At 44.1% G+C, this 22,652-nt stretch overlaps 1 protein-coding gene across 1 annotated transcript; it reads right to left on the bottom strand.

Moving 5' to 3' along the window:
• Positions 1–1,834: 1,834 nt before the first annotated feature.
• Positions 1,835–22,396, bottom strand: tex2 (testis expressed 2; the record flags this gene model as incomplete). Its single annotated transcript, XM_080857098.1, has 11 exons — positions 1,835–1,990; positions 4,043–4,163; positions 4,521–4,730; positions 5,064–5,186; positions 5,771–5,891; positions 10,828–10,927; positions 11,744–11,893; positions 12,182–12,408; positions 14,896–15,223; positions 15,836–16,036; positions 20,741–22,396. 11 exons carry the CDS (start codon positions 22,394–22,396, stop codon positions 1,835–1,837), a joined length of 3,393 nt encoding a protein of 1,130 aa, XP_080713224.1.
• Positions 22,397–22,652: the final 256 nt, after the last annotated feature.

The following is a 22,652-nucleotide window of genomic DNA, read 5'->3' as shown; positions in this document are numbered from 1 at the left end:
CAGCAATGACATTTGAAATAATGAAACACAAATATTTGGCATAAGAAGCGCACAGGCCGGGAAACAATATAAATAACATTATTTTACCCCCACATATTCACACTATGGCACTGGGGATGAAAACACCTTTTACCATGAGTGAAGTTGAAAAATTACTACTGAAATTAGATGCCCTGTAGAGAACATGCTAGAATCTACTGCATGGCTGATGAGCGATGCTGATCTCGAAGGCACTTATGCCTCCATGAAATTCTGCTTCTGTGACAGTTTGGTAAGTGCACAGATGACAAAGTTATTCATTTTCTGTAAGCTGATAAAATGACTTGATGAAATGCACATATCATTATTCATTTTGTAGAAAACTTTTTTTCCCCTGTGTGACCAGTAATTCTAATGTTGAAATTGAGACCGCAGTTTTAAGTCACACACAAGCTCACATTTTGATGAATACAAAAAAACTGCACTTGCACACTATTAATGACACTTTTTTTCTGTAATTGCACGTATAGCTTATACGCCTTAACTCTGCTAGAAGAAAACAACATTCTTTTCATAATGTTACTGGACAACAATATATATATAATACCAGAAGAACTGATATATAATGTGACTTAGAACAGCACAATGAGCCAGGACAAAATAAACTTACTTCCTCCCACTAAGAACAGAGTGTGGATATTAGATGACAACTACTTACATTCATTAGGCCTGCATTGATGAAAGATTAAGACACACATTGCTTTTGGCTGTAAAGATTGTAAATTGCCCCCACTATCTCCCGACTGTCTGCAAAGCACTTGATTGAGAAAAGTAGTTCTCGGGAGGCATTGGGTTGAAAGACAAAGTCACTAACCTCCCACTTCAAAACAAAAAAAGGTGACACCTGGTTCATCTGCCCAATTCGGTTTGAATGCATTTGGTGACATGATTAGTCAGGTGGGAGGCGTGTGTCAGCTGGTATTGTTCATGAACACAGTGATGTTGATCTATTTGCATAAGTCAGATGCCAACGCCTGATGACCCAGTCAACAGAGGGATGGATGCAATGAGACAAAGGGATGTGTGGGTTGCGAGTATGCTTTGTCTTCCAGCGTTAGTGCATATGTGTGTGTGTGTGATGAAAAGCATTTGATAATCATCACATTACATATGCATCCAGACACACACACACACACCTATACACGGTCTCGCTAAGCGTCATGGATGGCTCAGAATCACACCCACTCTATGGCTTGGACGTGTGACCTGTGAACCTGCATCATTATTCCTCGATACTCCAAAAAGCATGTGTGCCTTCACACACTCACCCGTACATAGACAAGTACACAAACATACACATAACATCCAAAAAAAAAAAAGTTTGGTGCTGCTGCTTCACATGTCAGGTCTTTCTTTCTGTTGACTTGTTTCCACTTGGAATGCTTGGGTTTGCAGTGCAATTGTACATGCTATGGTAAAAACGTCCCAGTAAAATCCTCAACCGCCTGCCTCTCCTGTCTCCGTCCATCCTCAGAAAAGGGGACAGTGGACAAAAGGCTTTAAAACTTCTCACTGGTCACAAAATCTTTTTGAGATTCTATATGAATCATAGAATTCCCACATGGTGTAGTATGAAATTCCTACCAATTCCTTCTCTGTGGTGACATGGCTGTCCAGTATCCATGGCATTCAGTAGTTCTGAATGAAGTTCAGGGGACTCTAATGTTTTTATTCATGGCTCCATTCCCTCATAGGTTCTGCTTTAAAAGTCTTGCCTAAAGGAAGCCATGTAGTCTTCTCACTCCGCTGTGCATTTTGTTTTCATTTTCCCTGAAGAGAGCAGTTTTGTCACATGTCACTCTTGAGTGGAGAGTTCTGAGTCACAGGAGAGCTCAGTTTCCTTCAAAGCGTCCGTCATCACTGCTAACAGGCTGGTGTTTGAGCGTGGGTCCATAGCAGAGTGCATGATGGGTAGCCAAATATCATCCATGTTTGGCATGACAAATATTTTCTGTGAAAAAACAACAATGTGAAAAAAGTAGACACTGAAATGCAGTGGTGGAATGTAACGAAGTATTTTTACTTCGTTACTGTACTTCGTTACATTTTTACGTATCTGTACTTTACTTGAGTAAAAATAATAGTGCATACTTTTTACTTTTACTTCGTTACATTTTGCAGCTATTATCTATACTTTTACTCTGCTACATTTCTACAATATGTGTCGTTATTCGTTACATTTTATGAACACAGTTTCGCCAAAATGTTGCCTACACAAAAATATGGATTGCGTTGCTTTAGGACGTTTCAGCCAATCAGGTTCAGCTCCAACGACAGCAGAGTGTGTATTTGGCAGCAGCAGCAGCACCACGGTAGCTTGCCTGTTTTGCTTAAACATTCGACAAACAGCCTGACTAACAAACAACTTTTCACGTGGATTCAGAGTCAGCCTCATCTGAGGACATGTTCAAGTTCAGAGGCCCCAAGAATAACCCGTGGAGGTTTCAGTGCGTTTCCTGTCTACCTCAAAAAATCGCCTTCAAATTTGGAGAAACAGGTCAAATTATGCGGAGTTCTTGCTATGCTAAGTTAATGTCTATGACTTTTGCATTTCGTATGCGGTTAATGACATGGTTTTATACTGTTATCTAGCAAAATGTATTTATTTAACGTAGTGGTAAGATAAAGCTGGTAGTTTAGCAATGTCAAGCTAACGTGAAGATTTGCCTTTTGTATTGACTGGTTATTGCCTGGCATGCAAACCTAATGCCTAGTCTTGGGTTACTCAATATGTTTTTTTTTTTTTTCCTTTTCTGCAATCAATAGAGCATAAAACTCTGCATTGACCAGTTTAACAACTCCATTTGTTTTTCATGTTTCATATTTCCATTTTTTACACGTTTACAATTAAATAAAAGATTAAAAGATATACAATTGTGTCTTTATTGGTTTGGCTTAATGGTATTAACTTTGCAAATAATCCCTGGTAGATAACTTGTCATCTGCAGAATTTTAAAATAGAGTGTGAACAGTATTACAGACAATAGGCCCAATAAGTACACCAACCTTTCCAATTAACAAATGTTGTTGCTTATAATTATTACTAGTAGTGACATCTGTAGAGGCATTTATTACCAGTCGCTATTTCTTTATCAAAATGGCACAGCCTAGACATTGAGACAACCCATTGCGTGAGTACTTTTACTTTTACTTTTAAAGTAAATTTAAAAGTGAGTACTTTTTACTTAAGTAGGACTGTTGATGTAGTACTTTTACTTTTACTTTCATTTGCCTGTTTACTTGTACTTTTACTTAAGTAATAAACTTCAGTACTTCTTCCACCACTGCTGAAATGTGAAATGATTATTACAACTCAGACACATGTCCATACATGTGAAATGACAGATACTTACACTCAGAGATACTTTGATATGGCTACATATTGTCCTACCTGCTTTTCATTAACTTGCTGCAAGTGTGCTTTGGAGGAGGAAATCGTGATGGAACAAGTTTACCCTCCACAGAACACCCAAGAGAGTCAAAGAACCATAGGCGTGTGGATTGTAATTATAGGTTCCAGGAGTCACAAACAAGGATCACCCTTGCTTTATTGCTTTGCTTGTACAATCAGCAAACAGTTAGCTACCCCTCCAGCAAGTCATCTGTGAGCAAACTGATAATTAAAATAGCAGTGGTAAGATGACAAGCACATTGCTTTGAACCTCAGACAAGTGGGTGGCCATAAATGAATGACACCGCCCCCTAAAATAGTCCCATTGGCATCCTAAAACCATGGAAGTCCTTTATTCTGCCTCAGAGGGAATGCAAGCAGCCAGGCTAGAACACAGGAGCCTCCTCAGGCTCTGAAGAGGCTTCAAACACCCACATGTAAAGAGGTCACAATAATTACCCAACACATACCAATGAAAGGAGTGAAGTCACTATTTCTCAATTCATGTTTCAGATACTATGATGAAAATGTGTTGAGGAGCTCACCTAGTACACTGGAAACTAATGATACTCTATAGGGAATTTAAAACAAGACAAAAAATCCATTTCTAACCTGAAACTCCTGGTCAAGTTTTTTCTCAATCCAGTCGGTAACGTGGGCAAAGGTCACCTCTCTCTCCCCCAGTTTGGGTCGAGCCTTCAGCTCCAGGTACGGTGGGCTCCGGAAGCCATACCTGGAATCATGACATCATGTCCATTAAACGAAAGGTCATTATATCCTCTATTTCTTTTTCCATAGTTATTTTTAAACTGACGCATGTATTGGCATAGCTCGTTTTAACCTGTAAAATGGACTCACTGATTGCTGCTCCTGAATACAACCAGCAGAGGGCAGTCATCAGTTAAACTTTTCCATTATGGGGCATATTGGTTTAATCCTTATGGTTTATCCATATCATATAAAGGATATAGATGCCTCTTTTAAATACATTTGATTGTGTGTGGATACTTTTTATTCCCAATGTGAGCCAACTGTAATAAGCCCCTGTTTGCCTGCAAGAGAGAGGAGGTGGACCCAAAGAGGAGCTTACCATATTCGGTCGGTGGGGGGTGGAGGGATGTTGACTGCCAGTGTCCCTTTGAACTCCTGCACTTCCACAGTGAGCAAGAGGGGGGTGTTGGACACCTCCTCCATCTTCTTCTTGATGAACTCAGTCTCAGTGGCTTTCTGGAAATACTTGGACTTGGCAATTTTGTCCATGAAGCGTATGATCTTGCTGGGCCGGTGGCCACCAACGAAGCTAGAAGAAGAAGAAAGGCCATCTTGACAAGTGAGTCAGACTCAATCTCTTATTCATAGAGCAGCCTCTGCCTCCCCTCTCACATGTCACTTTGCTTTTTGCTCATTTACAGGGTCTGAATCAGAGATTATTCTTTCCTCAAATCCCCCCTCTCACTCTGTGGCTCTCTTTCTTACTTTTCTTTTTTTCTCTCACCCTCTCTCTCATTCTCTCTATCCTGACACATTATCCCAGTTAAGAACTTAGCGTGCCATTTTTTTTAAATGGCAACAATACCATGACTTCATCAACATTTATAACAGCCAAAATCAGTCATTGAAATGAGTCTTCCACCTTTCCGCCCCCGGAGGGAGGGCCTTATCTGTGAAGACTTCCTGCGACTCCTCTTCATCAGACGATCCAGCACTAGACGACTCTTCATCACTGTCAGCCAAACAGTACATCCGTGGCCTTGGCCTAGTGCATGCAAACCCATGGACATATATACATATACATTTGCACAGACACACACACACACAAACAGACACACACACACACGCACAGACAGACACACACACACACACACACACACACACACACACGCACAGACAGACACACACACACACGCGCATACACACACACACACACACACACACGCACAGACCCACACACAAAGAAAGACAGAGGAACATGTTTTAGGAAGCGCAGACATCTTTGATTTCACCTGTCTATCTAGCGACATAATCAGAGGTGAGTGTTAGACTGTCTCAACTCACCAGTGGAATAATGGCGCCAGAAAGGAGTGCGTCCAGAGAGATAAAGAACACGGCAGAGAGAAATATATGCAATTTAACAAATAATAGCATAGGAAGGAGTCCTAATAAATGTGACTACATGTCCAAAGAGCTTTTAAGTGATTTTAAGAACAGATAGCCCACAGGAGCAGCTTCAGACATGCTGATAGCAGTGACTGCATTACAATACAGTGCCGTTACTTACAGAGATTTTGCTGCTTTGAAAGGTCAGTGGTTTTCAAGGAGAACAGAGACAGCTGCTCTTACCCCTCTTTCCCCTGTTCACCGAGCCCCTCTCCCTCCTTGCCCAGCCGGGACAGGTTCATCTTGGTCTCCAGCGTCATTAGAAAGGAGCCGTGATAGGAGATCTCCAGATCAAACCACAGGCCTTCGGGGGGGAGAGAAAACCTCTATTAGATAATGTATTTAAACACGGATGGAAGCTGCTCAGGTCGCTGATACAGGGGGAAAAAGACATCATTACAGTTTTACAGAAGAGCATTTCTTGATGGCTGTTATTGCTATGGCAGTAAACACACAGCACAACTTCACAGAAATATGAGAGGTCAAGAGTGAGCCAGGCTTCCTCCTACTCCTCCTCCTCCTCCTCCCTGCAGCCCAGCTCTTAACATAACGAGTGTGAACGTTTCAGAGTTCCAGCATGGTGGGCAGGGAGGCTTCACTTCTGACTCAGCCGTCGCCACTCAAGTCTGCCATGGATGGACCAACTCCATCCGTGACTAACAGGTACATCTGCATGAAATCCACCGCAGATATGCCATTTGCTTTTTTGACTCATCATCTCCACTTATGTTAATACCATGTAATTTTGCCGATCGGGTTTGACCGAACATTTCTTACTCCAATACACTGGCATTGTTTATAAGAGTACTGATTGATGAGGTTGACGTCTGACAGTGTTTGAGCTCCATTTAAACAGCCTTTTACAATAAAGATGGCTCAGATTTGATTGTTTGCCAGCACTAAAATGAGTGTGTCCCCAAACTCACACACACACACAATACTGGCAGACCTTCTCTCCAGACCAAGTGATGGCTCATTGAAATCCCTAATGGGGCTCCTCTAAGAGACGCCTCAGTGCGCTGCTCATAAATTGGCCAAGCTGGGGAGGTGACACTTCATTAATCTGACTACTAGAAGAGCTTCCTCCCACCTCCAGCCATGACACCAGCTCTGTCCTCAGGCGACCCTCACATCAGGCTTTCACTGCTTGTTTTGTTCATTTTGCTCAACATTTATAACAGTATCTTACCCCAATACGTCTAGAGTAGCATAGCTCAACATCTAAAACAGTATCTTACCACAATACGTCTAGAGTAGCATAGCTCAACATCTAAAACAGTATCTTACCACAATCCGCCTAGAGTAGCATAGCTCAACATCTAAAACAGTATCTTACCACAATACGTCTAGAGTAGCATAGCTCAACATCTAAAACAGTATCTTACCACAATCCGCCTAGAGTAGCATAGCTCAACATCTAAAACAGTATCTTACCACAATACGTCTAGAGTAGCATAGCTCAACATCTAAAACAGTATCTTACCACAATACGTCTAGAGTAGCATAGCTCAACATCTAAAACAGTATCTTACCACAATCCGCCTAGAGTAGCATAGCTCAACATCTAAAACAGTATCTTACCACAATACGTCTAGAGTAGCATAGCTCAACATCTAAAACAGTATCTTATCACAATACGTCTAGAGTAGCATAGCTCAACATCTAAAACAGTATCTTACCACAATCCGCCTAGAGTAGCATAGCTCAACATCTAAAACAGTATTTTACCACAATCCGCCTAGAGTAGCATAGCTCAACATCTAAAACAGTATCTTACCACAATCCGCCTACACTCAAAAAAGTGAATTCTGTGATTTGCTGAATCAAATAAATGTACTTATATTCAATAGAATTAACATTTCTGAGTTTGGTTTTAAAATCTAGTCCACTTTAGTAAATCTAACTTAAAATGGAAACTTGTTAGAGCAAAAGAAGCCAGCTAAGTTAATATAACATAACACTGTTGAGTGAATGGCACGATCACCTCTAAAATCTAGGCCACTTTAGTAAGTCTAACTTAAAATGAAAACTTGTAAAAAGCAAAAGATGCCAGCTAAGTTAATTAAACATAACACTGTTGAGTGAATGGCACAATCACCTCTATACAAGAATGTCCTAGATGGGTTTCTGTAGGTCTTACATTGCACATGCTCAGAAGCTGACTCCATTTTGAGTGTGATGCTGTGTTCAAATTAATGTGCTGGATGTCACAGTCTTACCCAGCTGGTATATTTTATTCTGTGATGTTGAAATATTTGTGCATGGTTTAAGAGTGATATTGCTGGCCCTACGGTATTTGTCTTACAAAAATCAAGCATATATGAGACATGAGCACATGTTAGCTAGCTAGCTAAATTAATGCTAGCTAGCTAAATTAACAAAATGCTACCTGACAGACATACATTAAAATAGCGATCTTGTCATCAGAGAGCAAAAAGAATCTGTGTTAACCGGTGAATAGGGCAATACGCGGATGGCATGACTAGGCATTAGCCAATCAGAATGTTCGTACTGCAGTTGCCATATAATACATTTCAATATTTGATAACTAAATGTAGATGATTTGCCTGACAGTCCTTGAAGATGCATGTAAAAGCTAAATTGCTAATACATAACCATTTTATATAAAACTTATAATTCTTTCTTTACCACACCCAGAGTTTGGTATGTGTTGAATGATATCATGTCGATGTCACATGATTTTTGTTGTTTTCAATTGGTAATAAATAATATTATATAACCAAGGTATGGCATGGTGGCTCAGGTCCTTGCACTGCCGCCTCACAGCAAGAAGGTCATGGGTTTGATTCATGCATGGGGCACTGTTGGTTTGGGGGGCAGGTCCTCCCCAGACCCTCAGTGCTCAGGTGGGCTACGTATCTCCCGGGCCTTTCTGTGTGGAGTTTACATGTTCTCCCAGTGTCCACAAGGACCCCAACAGCACACTCTCCTATCAATCCCTAACCAAGATGGACGGTTCACTTCACTTCAAAATGGTTGGTCCCAAGGCGCTTAAAAGCTGCCCACTGCTTCTGGGGTCCTGGAGGAAGGACATTCCGGGAAAATGCAGAAGTCAAGTTCACGGCGACTTGTGTGTGTTGTCATCTACTATATGCACGTGTGCAACAATAAACTGACTGGAGTCAGCCTTCATTGTTTGTTGACATAACTAGGCTTTATAACAATGAAAACCATTTAGGTACTGCTTATTCAAATCAGTTAAGTTGGAATTACAAAGAGCTGTTCAGTTGGTGTTAGTAAATCCAGTTGAGTTAGAATTACATAAGTGAGTTAGGTCAGTGTAATGAAGGTCTGTTTAGTCAGATGAACACTGCCTGATCAATTATGGCTAACTTGACCAAATAATATTGAAATTACTTAATACAGTCTTGTTGGTTTCACATACGTTAGTTCTTTCCTCTGTAATTATAGTATTACATTAATACAATAATTGATCTTCAATAGATCTCTGGAGCTGTGTGAAGTCCCCTCCTGCTTCAAACGCTCTACCATCATCCCAGTCCCCAAGAAAGCCTCCATCACTGGACTGAATGACGACAGACCCGTCGCCCTGACATCTGTGGTCATGAAGTCCTTTGAAAGACTGGTGTTGACCCATCTGAAGGCCATCACAGGCCCCCTGCTGGACCCTCTGCAGTTTGCCTACCGGGCAAACAGATCAGTGGATGATGCAGTCAACATGGGGCTGCATCACATCCTACAACACCTCGACTCCCCAGGGACCTATGCAAGGATGCTGTTTGTCGACTTCAGTTCGGCATTCAACACCATCATCCCAGAAGTCCTCCTCACCAAACTCACCCAGCTCACTGTGCCTGCCTCCACCTGTCAGTGGATCACAAACTTCCTGATAGACAGGAAGCAGCAGGTGAAGCTGGGTGAAACAACATCCAGCACCCGGTCAGTCAGCACTGGTGCACCTCAGGGATGTGTGCTCTCCCCACTGCTCTTCTCACTCTACACCAACGACTGCACCTCAGGTGACCCATCTGTTAAACTCCTAAAATTTGCAGACGACACATCAGTCATCGGCCTCATCCGTGATGATGATGAGTCTGCATACAGGCGGGAGGTTGAACAGCTGGCCCTGTGGTGCGGTCGCAACAACCTAGAGCTGAACACGCTTAAAACCGTGGAGATGACAGTGGACTTCAGGAGGAGCCCCCCAGCACTGCCCCCCCTCACCATATTCAACAGTACTGTGTTGGCTGTTGAATCCTTCAAGTTTCTGGGATCCACTATTTCCAGGAACCTGAAGTGGGAACCCAACATCAACACCATCATCAAGAAGGCCCAGCAGAGGATGTACTTCCTGCGCCAGCTTAGGAAGTACAACCTGCCTCAGGAGCTGCTGATCCAGTTCTTCACTGCAGTCATAGAGTCTGTTCTGTGCACTTCAGTAACTGTCTGGTTTGGCTCAGCCACCAAACTGGACCAGAACAGACTCCAACGGACAGTCAGGTCTGCTGAAAAGATCATCGGTACCAACCTGCCCACCATCCTAGACCTGTACACCGCCAAAGTCAGGAAACGGGCAGGAAAAATCATTGCAGACCCCTCTCACCCCGGAAACAAATTTTTCAAACGCCTCCCCTCTGGTAGGCGTTACAGATCTCTGTTCACAAAAACCTCCAGACACAAAAACAGTTTCTTCCCCCTCGCTGTCTCACTATTGAACAACTCAAAGTAACATACATATTTATCCATGTAGCATATATATTTATCCCTGCACTTCTTGCACTCTCCACTTTCTTCTTTGCACTATTGTAAAAATTCATAGCTCCTGTACATACTTTGTCAAACTTCATAGACCATTGCACTGTTGTTTTTGTTCATAGACCATTGCACTGTTGTTTTTGTATTGTATTGTGTTTGTTTTTGTATTGTGTTGTAATGTATATTATGTGTAATATATGTGTAAGCACATGGAGAGTCAGTTCACCAGGTCAAATTCCTTGTATATTCTAACTTAATTGGCAAATACAATCTGATTCTGATTCTGATTAGATGGAAAACATTGACATAACAATGTTAAGTAATTTGAACAACTTATTTTTTTTAATGTAGAGTAGCATAGTTCAAAGTGGCAAAGTGAATTACCAGACATTCATATCTCAGTGTATCAAAGTTTCCCTCATGATTTGCTCCATAATTTTCTAAATAATATTTAATCTATTAATCTAATTAATCAGGGCTATTCTGTCCTAGCACATTCTTACCTTGATGATCCACATAGGGTTTAGAGGCCTTCAGTATCTTGGGTATAGTGACGCCCATGTCAAGTTCAGTCAGAGTTAGCTCATTCATAAAGTATGGCAACTGCAACAGCACAGAAACAGCCAGTCAGACAGCAGCAGGATTGTTCATTCACAGGAACTTTTCCAGCTAAACCATTTTAATCCTCAATTTATCCATGTAAGGCAGTGCAGAGCCAGCAAGGGGTTCTTTTCTATAATCTGGAGTGTATAATGTTTGTGGGACAAAATGGACACCGACACACACAAACATGCACATAAGTACCAACACGCAAACTGGGAGAGAAAATTAAATATAAGGGATAATGGATAAGTTCCCAGAAGTCATCCCTCTAGACACAGAATATGTGTGACTAACTGGTTGACAGACGCCTACCCAGATCTTATATGTGTGACTAACTGGTTGAGAGATGCCTACCCGGATCTTATATGTGTGACTAACTGGTTGACAGACGCCTACCCGGATCTTATATGTGTGACTAACTGGCTAAGAGACGCCTACCCGGATCTTATATGTGTGACTAACTGGTTGAGAGACGCCTACTCGGATCTTATATGTGTGACTAACTGGTTGAGAGATGCCTACCCGGATCTTATATGTGTGACTAACTGGTTGAGAGATGCCTACCCGGATCTTATATGTGTGACTAACTGGCTAAGAGACGCCTACCCAGATCTTATATGTGTGACTAACTGGTTGAGAGACGCCTACCCGGATCTTATATGTGTGACTAACTGGTTGAGAGACGCCTACTCGGATCTTATATGTGTGACTAACTGGTTGAGAGACGCCTACCCGGATCTTATATGTGTGACTAACGTGTTGAGAGATGCCTACCCGGATCATATATGTGTGACTAACGGGTTGAGAGATGCCTACCCGGATCTTGCTCAGCTTCATCTGGATCTTCTTAGACACCATGTCAGCCCAGTACTTCTCCCCTAGGAAGTCCCAAAAGATCCTCCCTATCAGGGCATTAGCCCACGACTCAGACGCAGACTCACACTCTTCCCCCTGAGTGTCCAGCACCTGGAAACAATATAGAAAAAATGACAACAATTGCTGAAGAGGAGCTCCAAGTTAAATGTAATTAAACAGTCCATGTGTGGCTGAAAGCAAGTTTTTAATCGGCTTACAAATCTAAGTGTTTTCCCTCAAGATCAAACAAAGGAGACATAAAGAGACATGATTTAACTACCCGAGACCTCTTATATCAAACCTCTTCAAGCTAGGTCTGAATCTCCGTTTGCAGTTGTTTTAAAAGTCAGTTGCATTTAGTATACATAAGCACAACTGAGGTGACCTAGCGTGAGCTACCTGTTTGCTAGCCCCTGGGCTGCTTGGTGCGCTGGGGGAGGGGCTGGTGGGGCGACTGGTGGCTCCTGGGCTCACGTACTGAGCCATGTACACGCTGTAGTCCAGCACATTCTGCTTGACCCCCGCCGGGAGCTCCTTGGTCCGCGGCTGGGACTGTAGGGCCTCTTCCAGACTGCCCCGGCTACTGCTGCGGCTGTGGGGCAAGCCCCCATGGGAGGGCAGGTAGACTGGGGTAGAGATGGCACAGACATTTGCTATCATGGATTTAATAGGCAAAGATAACATTTAAACCATTTAAACATCCATGTCATTAGCCACGACAATGAACAGCTACAATGCTACATCAAAACACTACAGAATAGGGACTGAATTTGAGTGGGAGTCGGGTAGGTAAGGGATAATAATATTAGTCATATAGTTAATAATATTAGTCAATATTTAGGCAATATAGCACGAGTGGGAGTGGGGTAGGTAAGGGATAATCCCACGGGTGTTGTTGCCTACGCCACTCGGCCTTCGGCCTTGATGGCTACTGCCGAACACCACCCGTGGGATTATCCCTTACCTACCCCACTCCCACTCGTGCTATATTGCTTAAATATTGACTACATTTCCCATACGGCCTTGTTTGGAATCGGGATGAAGCAGGTTTTGAATGGAGTTGAGAGCCGAGAAGAAGAGTTGATGAGTAAGTGTTTTGGATGGTGCTGGATAAAAAATGATGAAAAGCATTTCAGCTCCGAACTTGGCTACACCAGTAATAACCATAGACATATATAGTGTATAGGGATGCAAATGATTAATCGACTTTAGATTAATTGTCGATTAAGAGGTTGCTCGATCAAAATGTATTAATCACGATTAATCGCTAGAGGGCGCTAGCGCGAGAGACCGGTTGAAAACAAAATGAAGCGAGCGAGAAGAAGTGCGGTGTGGGACCACTTCAACATTGTTAATTCAGGCAAAGAAGTCAAATGTTCTCTGTGTAATGCGGTATTGAAATACAATAGTTCCACTAGCTCACTCAGTTATCATTTGAACACTGTGCATGCTGCTGTCCTGCATGGCACCACCAGTTCACCTGGTTACTGCCGCGAGTTAAGACTGTAGTCTTAAAACTCAAGTTAGCTATTAGTTCGTTAGCGGGCTAGCTCACCTAGACTTCATAGAGTTAGCTACCTAGCTCGTTAGCGGGCTAGCTCACCTTGCTATGAATATGAATATCTCTGTCTACTCCCGCGCTAACGTAAGCCCGCGAGTTTGGCTCATGAGAGTTAGTAAGTAAGTAAGAGTTGAGTTGGCTATTTAGCTTGATAGCGGACTAGCTCACTCAGGCTTAATGATATTAGATACCTAGCTCGTTAGCGGGCTAGCTTACCTTTGCCTGATGGCTTGCCATTAAGAATGTAACTACTCTATCCCTCACTAACGTGAGCGCGAGTTAAATTTAGCTTGTAATAGCCTAGATGCAGTTTCTTCATAATCTATCCACAAGTTAGATACAAGATTACATATATAGTTACAAGATAGGCTCAATAATATTCTGTTTGGCTCTCTATTTCATTTCTTCTATTCTTTTTTTTTTAATGTCTGTTTCAAATGCAAGAACTGAGCCAGTCCATAATTTATTTCTTTGTTTTAAATTAAAGAATATATTTTGTTATACCATAAAAAAAACTTTTCTGCTTTCTTTTCCTAATGCATAATTACTTGAGGAATGTATAATAGAATAGAATAGAATAGAATTATCATAATGTAATAGAATAGAATAACTCAACTATTTAGCTGATATTTGTAAAGGCCCTATTGAAGCACTGAAACTCAGGTGAAAAACGCCGCTTATCAATTAATCGAAAGTCGATCGATAAGATTATCAACTAATGATTAATGAATTAATCGATAATTTGCATCCCTAATAGTGTATTTATGTCTAATAATGTAATAACCCCTCCCAAGGTTTTGCACTAGCTCCTGCGCAGACTCAGTTTTCAGTTAAAGCGCTTTCCAAAGACAGCACAATTCAATAAGTGTTTCCATGTCGTGGTGTTGCATGTTAGTGGCAAAAGGATTGTGAGGTAATGCAAAAAATTGTGAGGTAACGCAAAATTGCGTGGGAACGCTCAACATTTTGGCAAGAACTCAAAAGTACTAAGGTAGCTCAAAAAAAAAAATCCCACCATAACCTTTAGGGGGCTCCGTAGAGAGCAACCCATCATAGTTGCATAGTCTTATAAATGATACAAGACACTGCCCATACAACCCAGGAAACGATTACTCAAATGATGTATGCTACTTGTGCAACCCTATAACAGAACAGAAGAATTTTCTATCATAGCAGACTGACTGCCGCCTTCTCTTTAAAAACAGGGTCAAACATTCAGCATTGCAGTGGTCTGTTTTCTATTTCTATTTTCTATTCTGCACCGTATGTACAGCCCCAAAGCATAATTATCAATGCACAAGACATATACCTTCATGACACTGAAGCCTGCCAGTCCAAAACAATATACTGATGTGTTGAGAAAGTGCTGCAGTAAGATATTTGGCTTTCATATTCACAGTGCCCACACTAAGGAGGCTTACTCAGCTGAAACATACCACCTGCAAATATCAGCCCTCGAAATCTCTTTAGGATAGCATCTCACTGCTAATCTATTCTGGGCTGCGGATGCCAGCCAGGGAGAGAGGGCTTAGGGTCTCTGCTGGGCTCTTACCACCTGCTATGCTGTCAGGCCTCCTTGCCTCAGGCTTGAGCCTCGACGCAAAGAGAACTCGACGGAACCACTCCTCTTTCTCCCGGCCAGTCCTTCCGAAGAGGTAGAGCGTGAGGTCGCCAGACTGCCTCCTCACCATCCCCTCCTCACTCCTCGAGCTGCCACCCTCTGGCCTCTCGCCCCCAGACGCGCGTCTCTCCTCCCCAGTCTCAGGCCTGTCTCCCTGGGCTCTGGCCATGAAGTCTTCCTGGGGACCCAGCTCAATGCAGATGGGGTACTTTTTGTTCCATACACGTTTCCTGGCCAGACTCTGCGGCACCAGAGAGATCTGCAGACAAAGAGGAGTCCAAACTTAGTTCCTCTCAGAGAACAATGGGACAGATCTCACACACACACACACACACACACACACACACTCACACACACACACACACACACACACACAGAACCATGGGAAAGATCCCATGAGCACAAGAACAGCCACAGCCATGTGTGAACAAACACACACACACACACACACACACACAGAACCATGGGAAAGATCTGTATGCACTGTACAGTATTTGTTTTTAATACAGCAAAACGTCCTTGGAGCTGCTGGGCATTGAAACTTTGCCTGTGCCCATATCTGGAGTATGGGACCGCATGATAAAACATTGTGGGGACCTCTAGGTGATTTAGCATGAAATGAGCCAAAAGCAGCGCAATGCAGAATGCAAAGTTTGTTAATACTTATGTTAACAAAGTTATCTCAAAACACACACATGCATACGCACACACGGACGCATACACGCACGCACGCACACACACACGCACACACACACACACACACACACACACACACACACACACACACACACACACACACACACACACACACACACACACACACACACACACACACACACACACACACACACACACACACACACACACACACCTTGCTGTCAGATAGGTCATAGATCTTCTGGCTGATGTAGCTGACGTCGGGTTTGGGCTCGTTGAAGGCGGCTCGGCGGGGGATGTTGCGGCTGGGTTTGGACAGGCGCAGCGTGGAGCCCTCCAGCCTCACAAACACAGAGTGGGTCAGGGTGGCGTGGTAAGTCTCTGGGTCGTAGCTGACGATCTCATTCATCCAGCCCTAAAACACACACACACACACACACACACACACACATATGTACAGAAGGGTGTCACATCAATAGCAGCCAGGTTGTAGCCTCAACAGTGTGTCTATTTCTGTTTCCTATAGAGGTTCCCACCGGTGGGAAAATAGTTTTTTATTCTTGTTGTCAATATTCCTTTAAAGCTCTGTCATGGTTTAACTGCACTATAGGCTGAGTCCATGTTTATCTTAAATGTGCACTTTATAATTTTATTTTGTACCGCCCTGTTCGGCAATGTTGTTTTTCAATAAAATAAAACATTGCTTAAAGCAAGCCAATCCACTTTTCCATGTTGATAACAGCATTCAAATAAAATAAAAATATAATATAATAAAAATTATTGTCACGATTAATTTTGAGTTAACTATGACAAAAATGCGATTAATCGCGATTAAATATTTTAATCGTTTGACAGCACTACCAGAAACCTTTAATCTTATACAAATATGGTACTTTTTGCATCAATGTTTTTAGTTAGAGGAAACATACAAAACATCAAGGCATGTCAGACTACCTAAAAACAGACTAAAAACAGACTACCTGCAGGCCAGTGTCCCCTAAGGGTTAACTTCAGATGACATGAATTAACATGCTTGAATTCTGTTGTGATGGAACAGTCTGATGTTGATGTTGAATGACAACTTTGATGAAATACTGCATGAACATATTCCCATTTCCTATATGTAAGAGCCATTCTTAAGATTTGCATGAGTGAAATGTATTGACATGTTGGTGTGCCCTCATGTCCCAGTAGTAAGGGGAAGGGGGGGAACTAGCATGGCCGTGGAGAGAAGAGGAGAGCATGGCTAACTATTTGCGGTTATGTTTTAGTTGGAATTAGTTCCCGCAATGTAACCTCTGCACAAAAAAATCATTATGGTTTGGAAATGCTACGTTGTGACAAGTCAGAGGTTTGCCTGAGAAGCCATCTCTTCACTAAGAACCATGCTTCTGTACCCTGCGTTGTGTAGATACGTACAGTTCTGCATCAGACTCAATCTCCCAACATCAGGCATGGGAGGCAGGCGTGCTAGCAAGGAGGCTATAACCCATGGGTGCTAGCGGCTGTCGCTAGCACGTCTCTAAAGGTGTTGGGGAGTGAGGTTTACTCACTGCACAGGACTGGACCCGCTGGCTGCCGTTACACTTCTAAAGCAACTAAGATGAGATGAGAGGTGAATGTGTATCTGGGGGCTCTATTGCTTAGGGACCAGGGACCTGGTGAAATCATCCTGCAATAATGGCACACGCAATGTCAAAAGGCACATGATAAACAACATTGATGTTTAAGCTGCTTGGAGTCGTTCACCTTTGTTGTGATCTGGTCTAATAACGTATTTATATACTAAAGCCTTCATCCATTCATTAGGGTTCTGGGTCTGAGCCGTATAGATTGATGCATCCATACATGCAATTCAAGTGGCATTCACAGTGGAAGTATTCACTACAGCTAAGATGAAGTAATGAAGTATGTATTACTTTTTTACCGAGGTGTGTGTCCTCTTCAGTCTACATACACATCTCAACCCCCTCAATCACCTCAAAAACACTTTTGACAAGCAGTAATGGTGTGATGAGGGTTACATCATCATAAGAGGGCAAATTAAGTCTGAAGGAGAGAGAGAGAGAGAGAGAGAGAGAGAGAGGGAGTGCAGGGGGTAGCTTGTTAAGTATGGTGTGTACAAAGCATGGTCCACTGTCATCACCAACACAGGGGCTCCTCTCCAAGCGTAGGTTTGCATAGGGTTGGTAGGGACTAGTCACGACCAAGTTTGGAAAAAATATTTTGCACAATACATTTGCAAACTCATTCGTATTATTATCTATACTATGTTTGTCGCCCATAAGAGTGAAAAAAATACATTTCCAAGTTAACCAATGCGCCCTCGAGCCTGCGATACAAGATGATGTCATTTAATTGGCTGAAGTGGCAGGGTCAGAGATACTTTGAGAATAGTGACTTGCCGAAAGAGAGCTGGCAGCTGTCTGACACGGTAAGCTACTTAAAAGAATACGCCAGTAAATAATAAAGCCTCATATTGGATTTCCGTTTGGTCTCAGCAGTGATATTTTTGACACTATTGTGCTTTGTAGATAGGAAAAATGTCACCAAAAAGTTTTTTCACCACCGAAAGAGTATGTAGCTATCAAGAAGGTCGTTGTTAGTTAGCTAATATGAAAACTTTACACACATTACAATCCTGCTAGCCTACATCGCCACCCATTCTATAATGGAAACATGTTTTGAACGTTGTTTGTGTAGTACAGCATGTCACTTTTGCTTGTATTAAATCTATCCCTAGCGGCATCTGCAATCGTTCGACTAGTGTGTTAGCAGCAGCTGATCTTGTTGAAGCCAGAAGGATAAGGCTTAGCCTAGTAAAAGCAGGCTAGCAACTCAAAAGTGATATTAACTGGTAATAAGTAGGCCTATATGACCCTTTGAATAGTAATATGGCTATCCCTGTAATCTTGACAAATGGTAGCAGTCTGTTTAAATTGATGGATTACTGTGCAGGAAAAATCGCACCCTGAAGCTACAGATGTAGAGCAGGTTGGTGATGAGTCAGCATCAGCGGTTCAGGTGAGACGTTAAATTGTCCATTTAGGCAAAGATTGCATTACATTGCTGCTGTTTAAGGGATGTTTAGACAATCATGAATGTTATCATTCACACTATTCGTCTGGATAATTAACCATAGGCTATATTAAAATGCAGTGGAAATAGAAAAAGAACTGCCTGTTTCCTCAATGAGATCTATTATTACAAATTTCCGAAAAGTCCTTCTTTCCTTACAATACTATGTTAGTATCTCCGATCAACAATACTAAATAGGTTCTACGCATGCGCACGCTAATCCCAGTTTGTAAGGGATTGTGCAATCGAGGCACAGCTCGCTGCTGCCTCACTCAGTGCGTTCACATGATGGCAGTACTCCGATTTTGGCCAAACCCCCGACTTCTCTCTCCATGGGGGGTTAACTGCGTTATCTCACGGCACAGGGCAGGGACAAATCCAGATCTTGGCCGCGTCAGTTCAAATCAAATGTGGAATGTTTACAAGCGGGCATCTGCTACCGTTGATTATACAGTAAATAAGTTGTGAAATGAAACACAAACACACCACAGTTAAAGTTGTATTAGTATTGATTGATTCACATCAATATGAATGGATTATATGACTGACAAGTGGTGGAAAAGTAATATGAAAATATTTGTTCAGTGAATTAGCACATTCAGTCGCAGTCAACGTTTCAGTTTCAAAGTTTCAGTTTCGGTTTCAGTATTTCAAAGTGAATGAGAGGGAGCACAAGAACCATGAGCGGTTCCGTGATCGGACTACGCTCGGAAACTGCGAAACACTCAGTGCGGACACATGTGTCCAGTTTTCGAGCGTAGTCCGATTTCAATTGAAGAGCCAATTCATGTGACTCCCCAAATCTAGATTTCCTGTGTCCGACTGAAGTCCGACTGCAATCCGATGTACACCCCCAGATAAGTGATCGGATTACGCTGGAAATCGGACAACGCGCGCATGTGACTCTCGAATCTAGATTTCAACTGGACAACAACAACTTTTGCACGTGCCTGAGATCCTGCCCTTAGACATATACATGCATCATATATGTCTATCATATGATAATCGCTTCTAGACGCTCAGTTCTTGTGCTCCCTCTCATTCACGTTGTAGGGCGGGCGGGCGGGCGGGCGGTCAGTGTCCCTACCAAAGCTGAGACCAAACCTACGCCCTTGCTCCTCTCTCAGCCACAGCTGTGGCCTCAGGCCCCTTTCCATCTCTCCACACATTCCAGGCAGGTTCACCATCCTTTATATAAGTGCTCCCTCCCTCCCTCCCTCCCACTTTCACTCCCTCCCTCACTCCCTCACTCACCTCACTCACCTCACTCACTATCTCCCTCACTCCCTCCCTCACTCCCTCACTCACACACCTTCACAGACCTAGGTCAAAATGGAAGCATGCTCTTTCGACATTCGACAACGAAGTTACATACACACACATCTACATCTGCACAATAAAGCTCTACGTAGGTAAATATGATGAAATGTGTCTCGAAATGGATGCCTTCAAATGTTCAGCCCATCTGCCTGCACCAAGATGGTGGCATGGTTAGACATATTCAGAGACAGAATACAGTAAAATGCATTCATGGCTTTGGGCCATTGCAGCTACAGTCTCTTCAGTGCCCTATTAAATAGCTTCATCAGCTCCACAGCCGATAGCACTGGAGAGTAGAGGACAGACGCCATAGCAGAAGCCATAAAAGTACATCTTCATAAGTTTTGGTAGAATTTGGTGGTGCAACATATCATATTCTTACAAAACTATGACCACCAGTATGTTTTACAACACACATTTTACAATTGAAATATAAATAATGAATAACCATAGGGCATATTGAATGATTCAGATTCTGGAAAGTTCTTAATGATCTCCATTTTGTAGCTATACTTTGTGTCACAGATTGTGTTTTTTAAATGTAGGGTTGGAAAGTCACTACAACAAACATACAGATAGCAATGTGCTATACTGCTACCTGCACTGTTTCAGTGCTATACTGATGTAAACGGTCCTTCATTAGTCTGACTGAATAATACTGTGCAGGTTCACACATCAGAGCCCAGTTAGTATGTTCACCATGTGGAAAACCATGGCCTACCTTAAAAACCCCTGGCTCCTTGATATGCAGCGGTGTCAGGTTCCACCTCTGGCCCCTGCGTCTCCTGGGTAAAGAGGAGCAGGTGAGGGGAGTATGGCGGGGGGCCGAGAGCCACACCACCAGGATGGCCAGCATGAAGCCCGCAGCCATGCCCATCAGCACTGCTTCAACATAAGGAGGCAGCGGCAGCACAAAGTACCCATACACTACAGAGATGAGGAGCAGGAGGCTGTTATGGGGCACACCAGATGCCTGGTCTTCCTCCTGATCATCTTCATTGTCCTCATCCTCAGTGTCATCCTGGCTGTAGGCGCCCGTCAGGCTGCTCTGACGTCTCTGCGAGGCGGCAGCGTGCCAGCCTTCAGGCTCCGTCTCCGAGTCCTGCTCAAAGTCCTTGCTGTAGAGCTCGCAGAACTCCTCGTCCTCCTGCCGGACCAGGGCGGACAGGGAGCAGCGCTCGAGCCCCAGAGGGGGGGAGCGGGGGAGTGGCGGCGAACAGGAGGCCACTCGACCGGGTGAGGGGACACTGATGTCGCTTCTATCCCTCTTCTCCTCGTTCTTCTCCTCCAGGTCCCCCTCCTCCTCCTTGATGCTGTAGCTGGTCTCAGGGTGTCCGTTCAGGCCTGCCAGGCTGGTCAACTCACTGGCGCTGGAGGAGAGGGTTCTGGGGCGCTGGCCGGCACAAGTCACACCGGACCCGGCCGAGCCGACGCCCCCCTCCTCTCCCATGAACTTGCTGAGCAGATACAGGGGCTCGCTCATGGCCTCTGACAGACGGCGACGCGTGTCCTCGATGCGGGCCTCCACCTCTGTGACCTTCATGAAGGAGGAGGACGACCGGCCATCCAGCGGGGAGGCCAGCGGAGACGACGGGGCCGTCACGGAGCCACCTCTGCAGGTGGAGGCCCCAGTGCTCATGGAATGGAGGGCCCCAGGGCGGGACTGGGCGAAGGGATTGAAAAGGTGGCGGTTGAGGCGAGAGTCCAAATCGGGCCTGGCCGTGTCAGTGGACAGGGACTTGACCAGCGTCTTCATCAGATGGCGGCGGTGCTGGGATCGGGCTTGGAGGTGCGGCGCGCGTACAGAGGGAGGGGCGACACAGGCCACTGAAGACGTGGGGGGCTCCCGAGGCTCCACGTCCGAGGAGAGGGACTTGACCAGGCTGAGGAAGGGCTTGGAGGGCAGCACTGACACTGGGGCTTGTGGTGTACGGACCGGGGAGGAGCTGGAGGAGAGGGGGTGCATGGAGGCCGGGGCAGGGGCGGGGGCCGGGGGGGCATCCAAGGGCCAGGAGGAGCTGATGGAGGAGAAGGAGGACGCTGAGGGGGAGGGCTGCAGGATGGGCACGGCGGGAGTGTGGGCATGCGGAGTGGTATCGACGGCTGCGCCCTCATGACTGTTGAACTCCTCGCTGGCTTCCACTGCTGTCACCACGCTCTGGATCAGCGGGGAACCGTACAGCTCTTCCTCGTCCTCATCCTCCTCACGGCCCTGGGCGGAGAAGTGGATGGTGATGGTGTCGCGCGAGAGTGAGCGCTGCACCTGGAGCCGGGGGCCTGGGCCCGAGGCTCTGGGGGGGGAAGAGGAGGTGGGGTCCGGCTCAGCGCAGTCACCAGTGATGCCTCCACCTCCACCTCCACCGCCTGGCCAGCTCATGACTCAACTCCCCTCAGCTCACCACCTGCACGGAGAGATAGAGGAGATAGGTCACACACACACACACACACACACACACACACAAATATACACAAACAGACACATACACAGAAAATACACATCAACATACACAGAGTGTTTTATTTTCATAAGCTTCTTGAAAGCATTTACTTCACTAGGCAGTTGCATAAAGGTAGACTAACTTGGAATATGGAAACATTCTCTCACATTTCCTCATCTCTCAGCCTGTTTTTTA

This window comes from Sprattus sprattus (assembly GCF_963457725.1).
Source record: "Sprattus sprattus genome assembly, chromosome: 18".
In the NCBI taxonomy this organism is placed as follows: domain Eukaryota; kingdom Metazoa; phylum Chordata; class Actinopteri; order Clupeiformes; family Clupeidae; genus Sprattus; species Sprattus sprattus.
The sequence above is the reverse complement of the archived record's forward strand: the minus strand, read 5'-3'. Positions and strand labels throughout refer to the sequence as shown.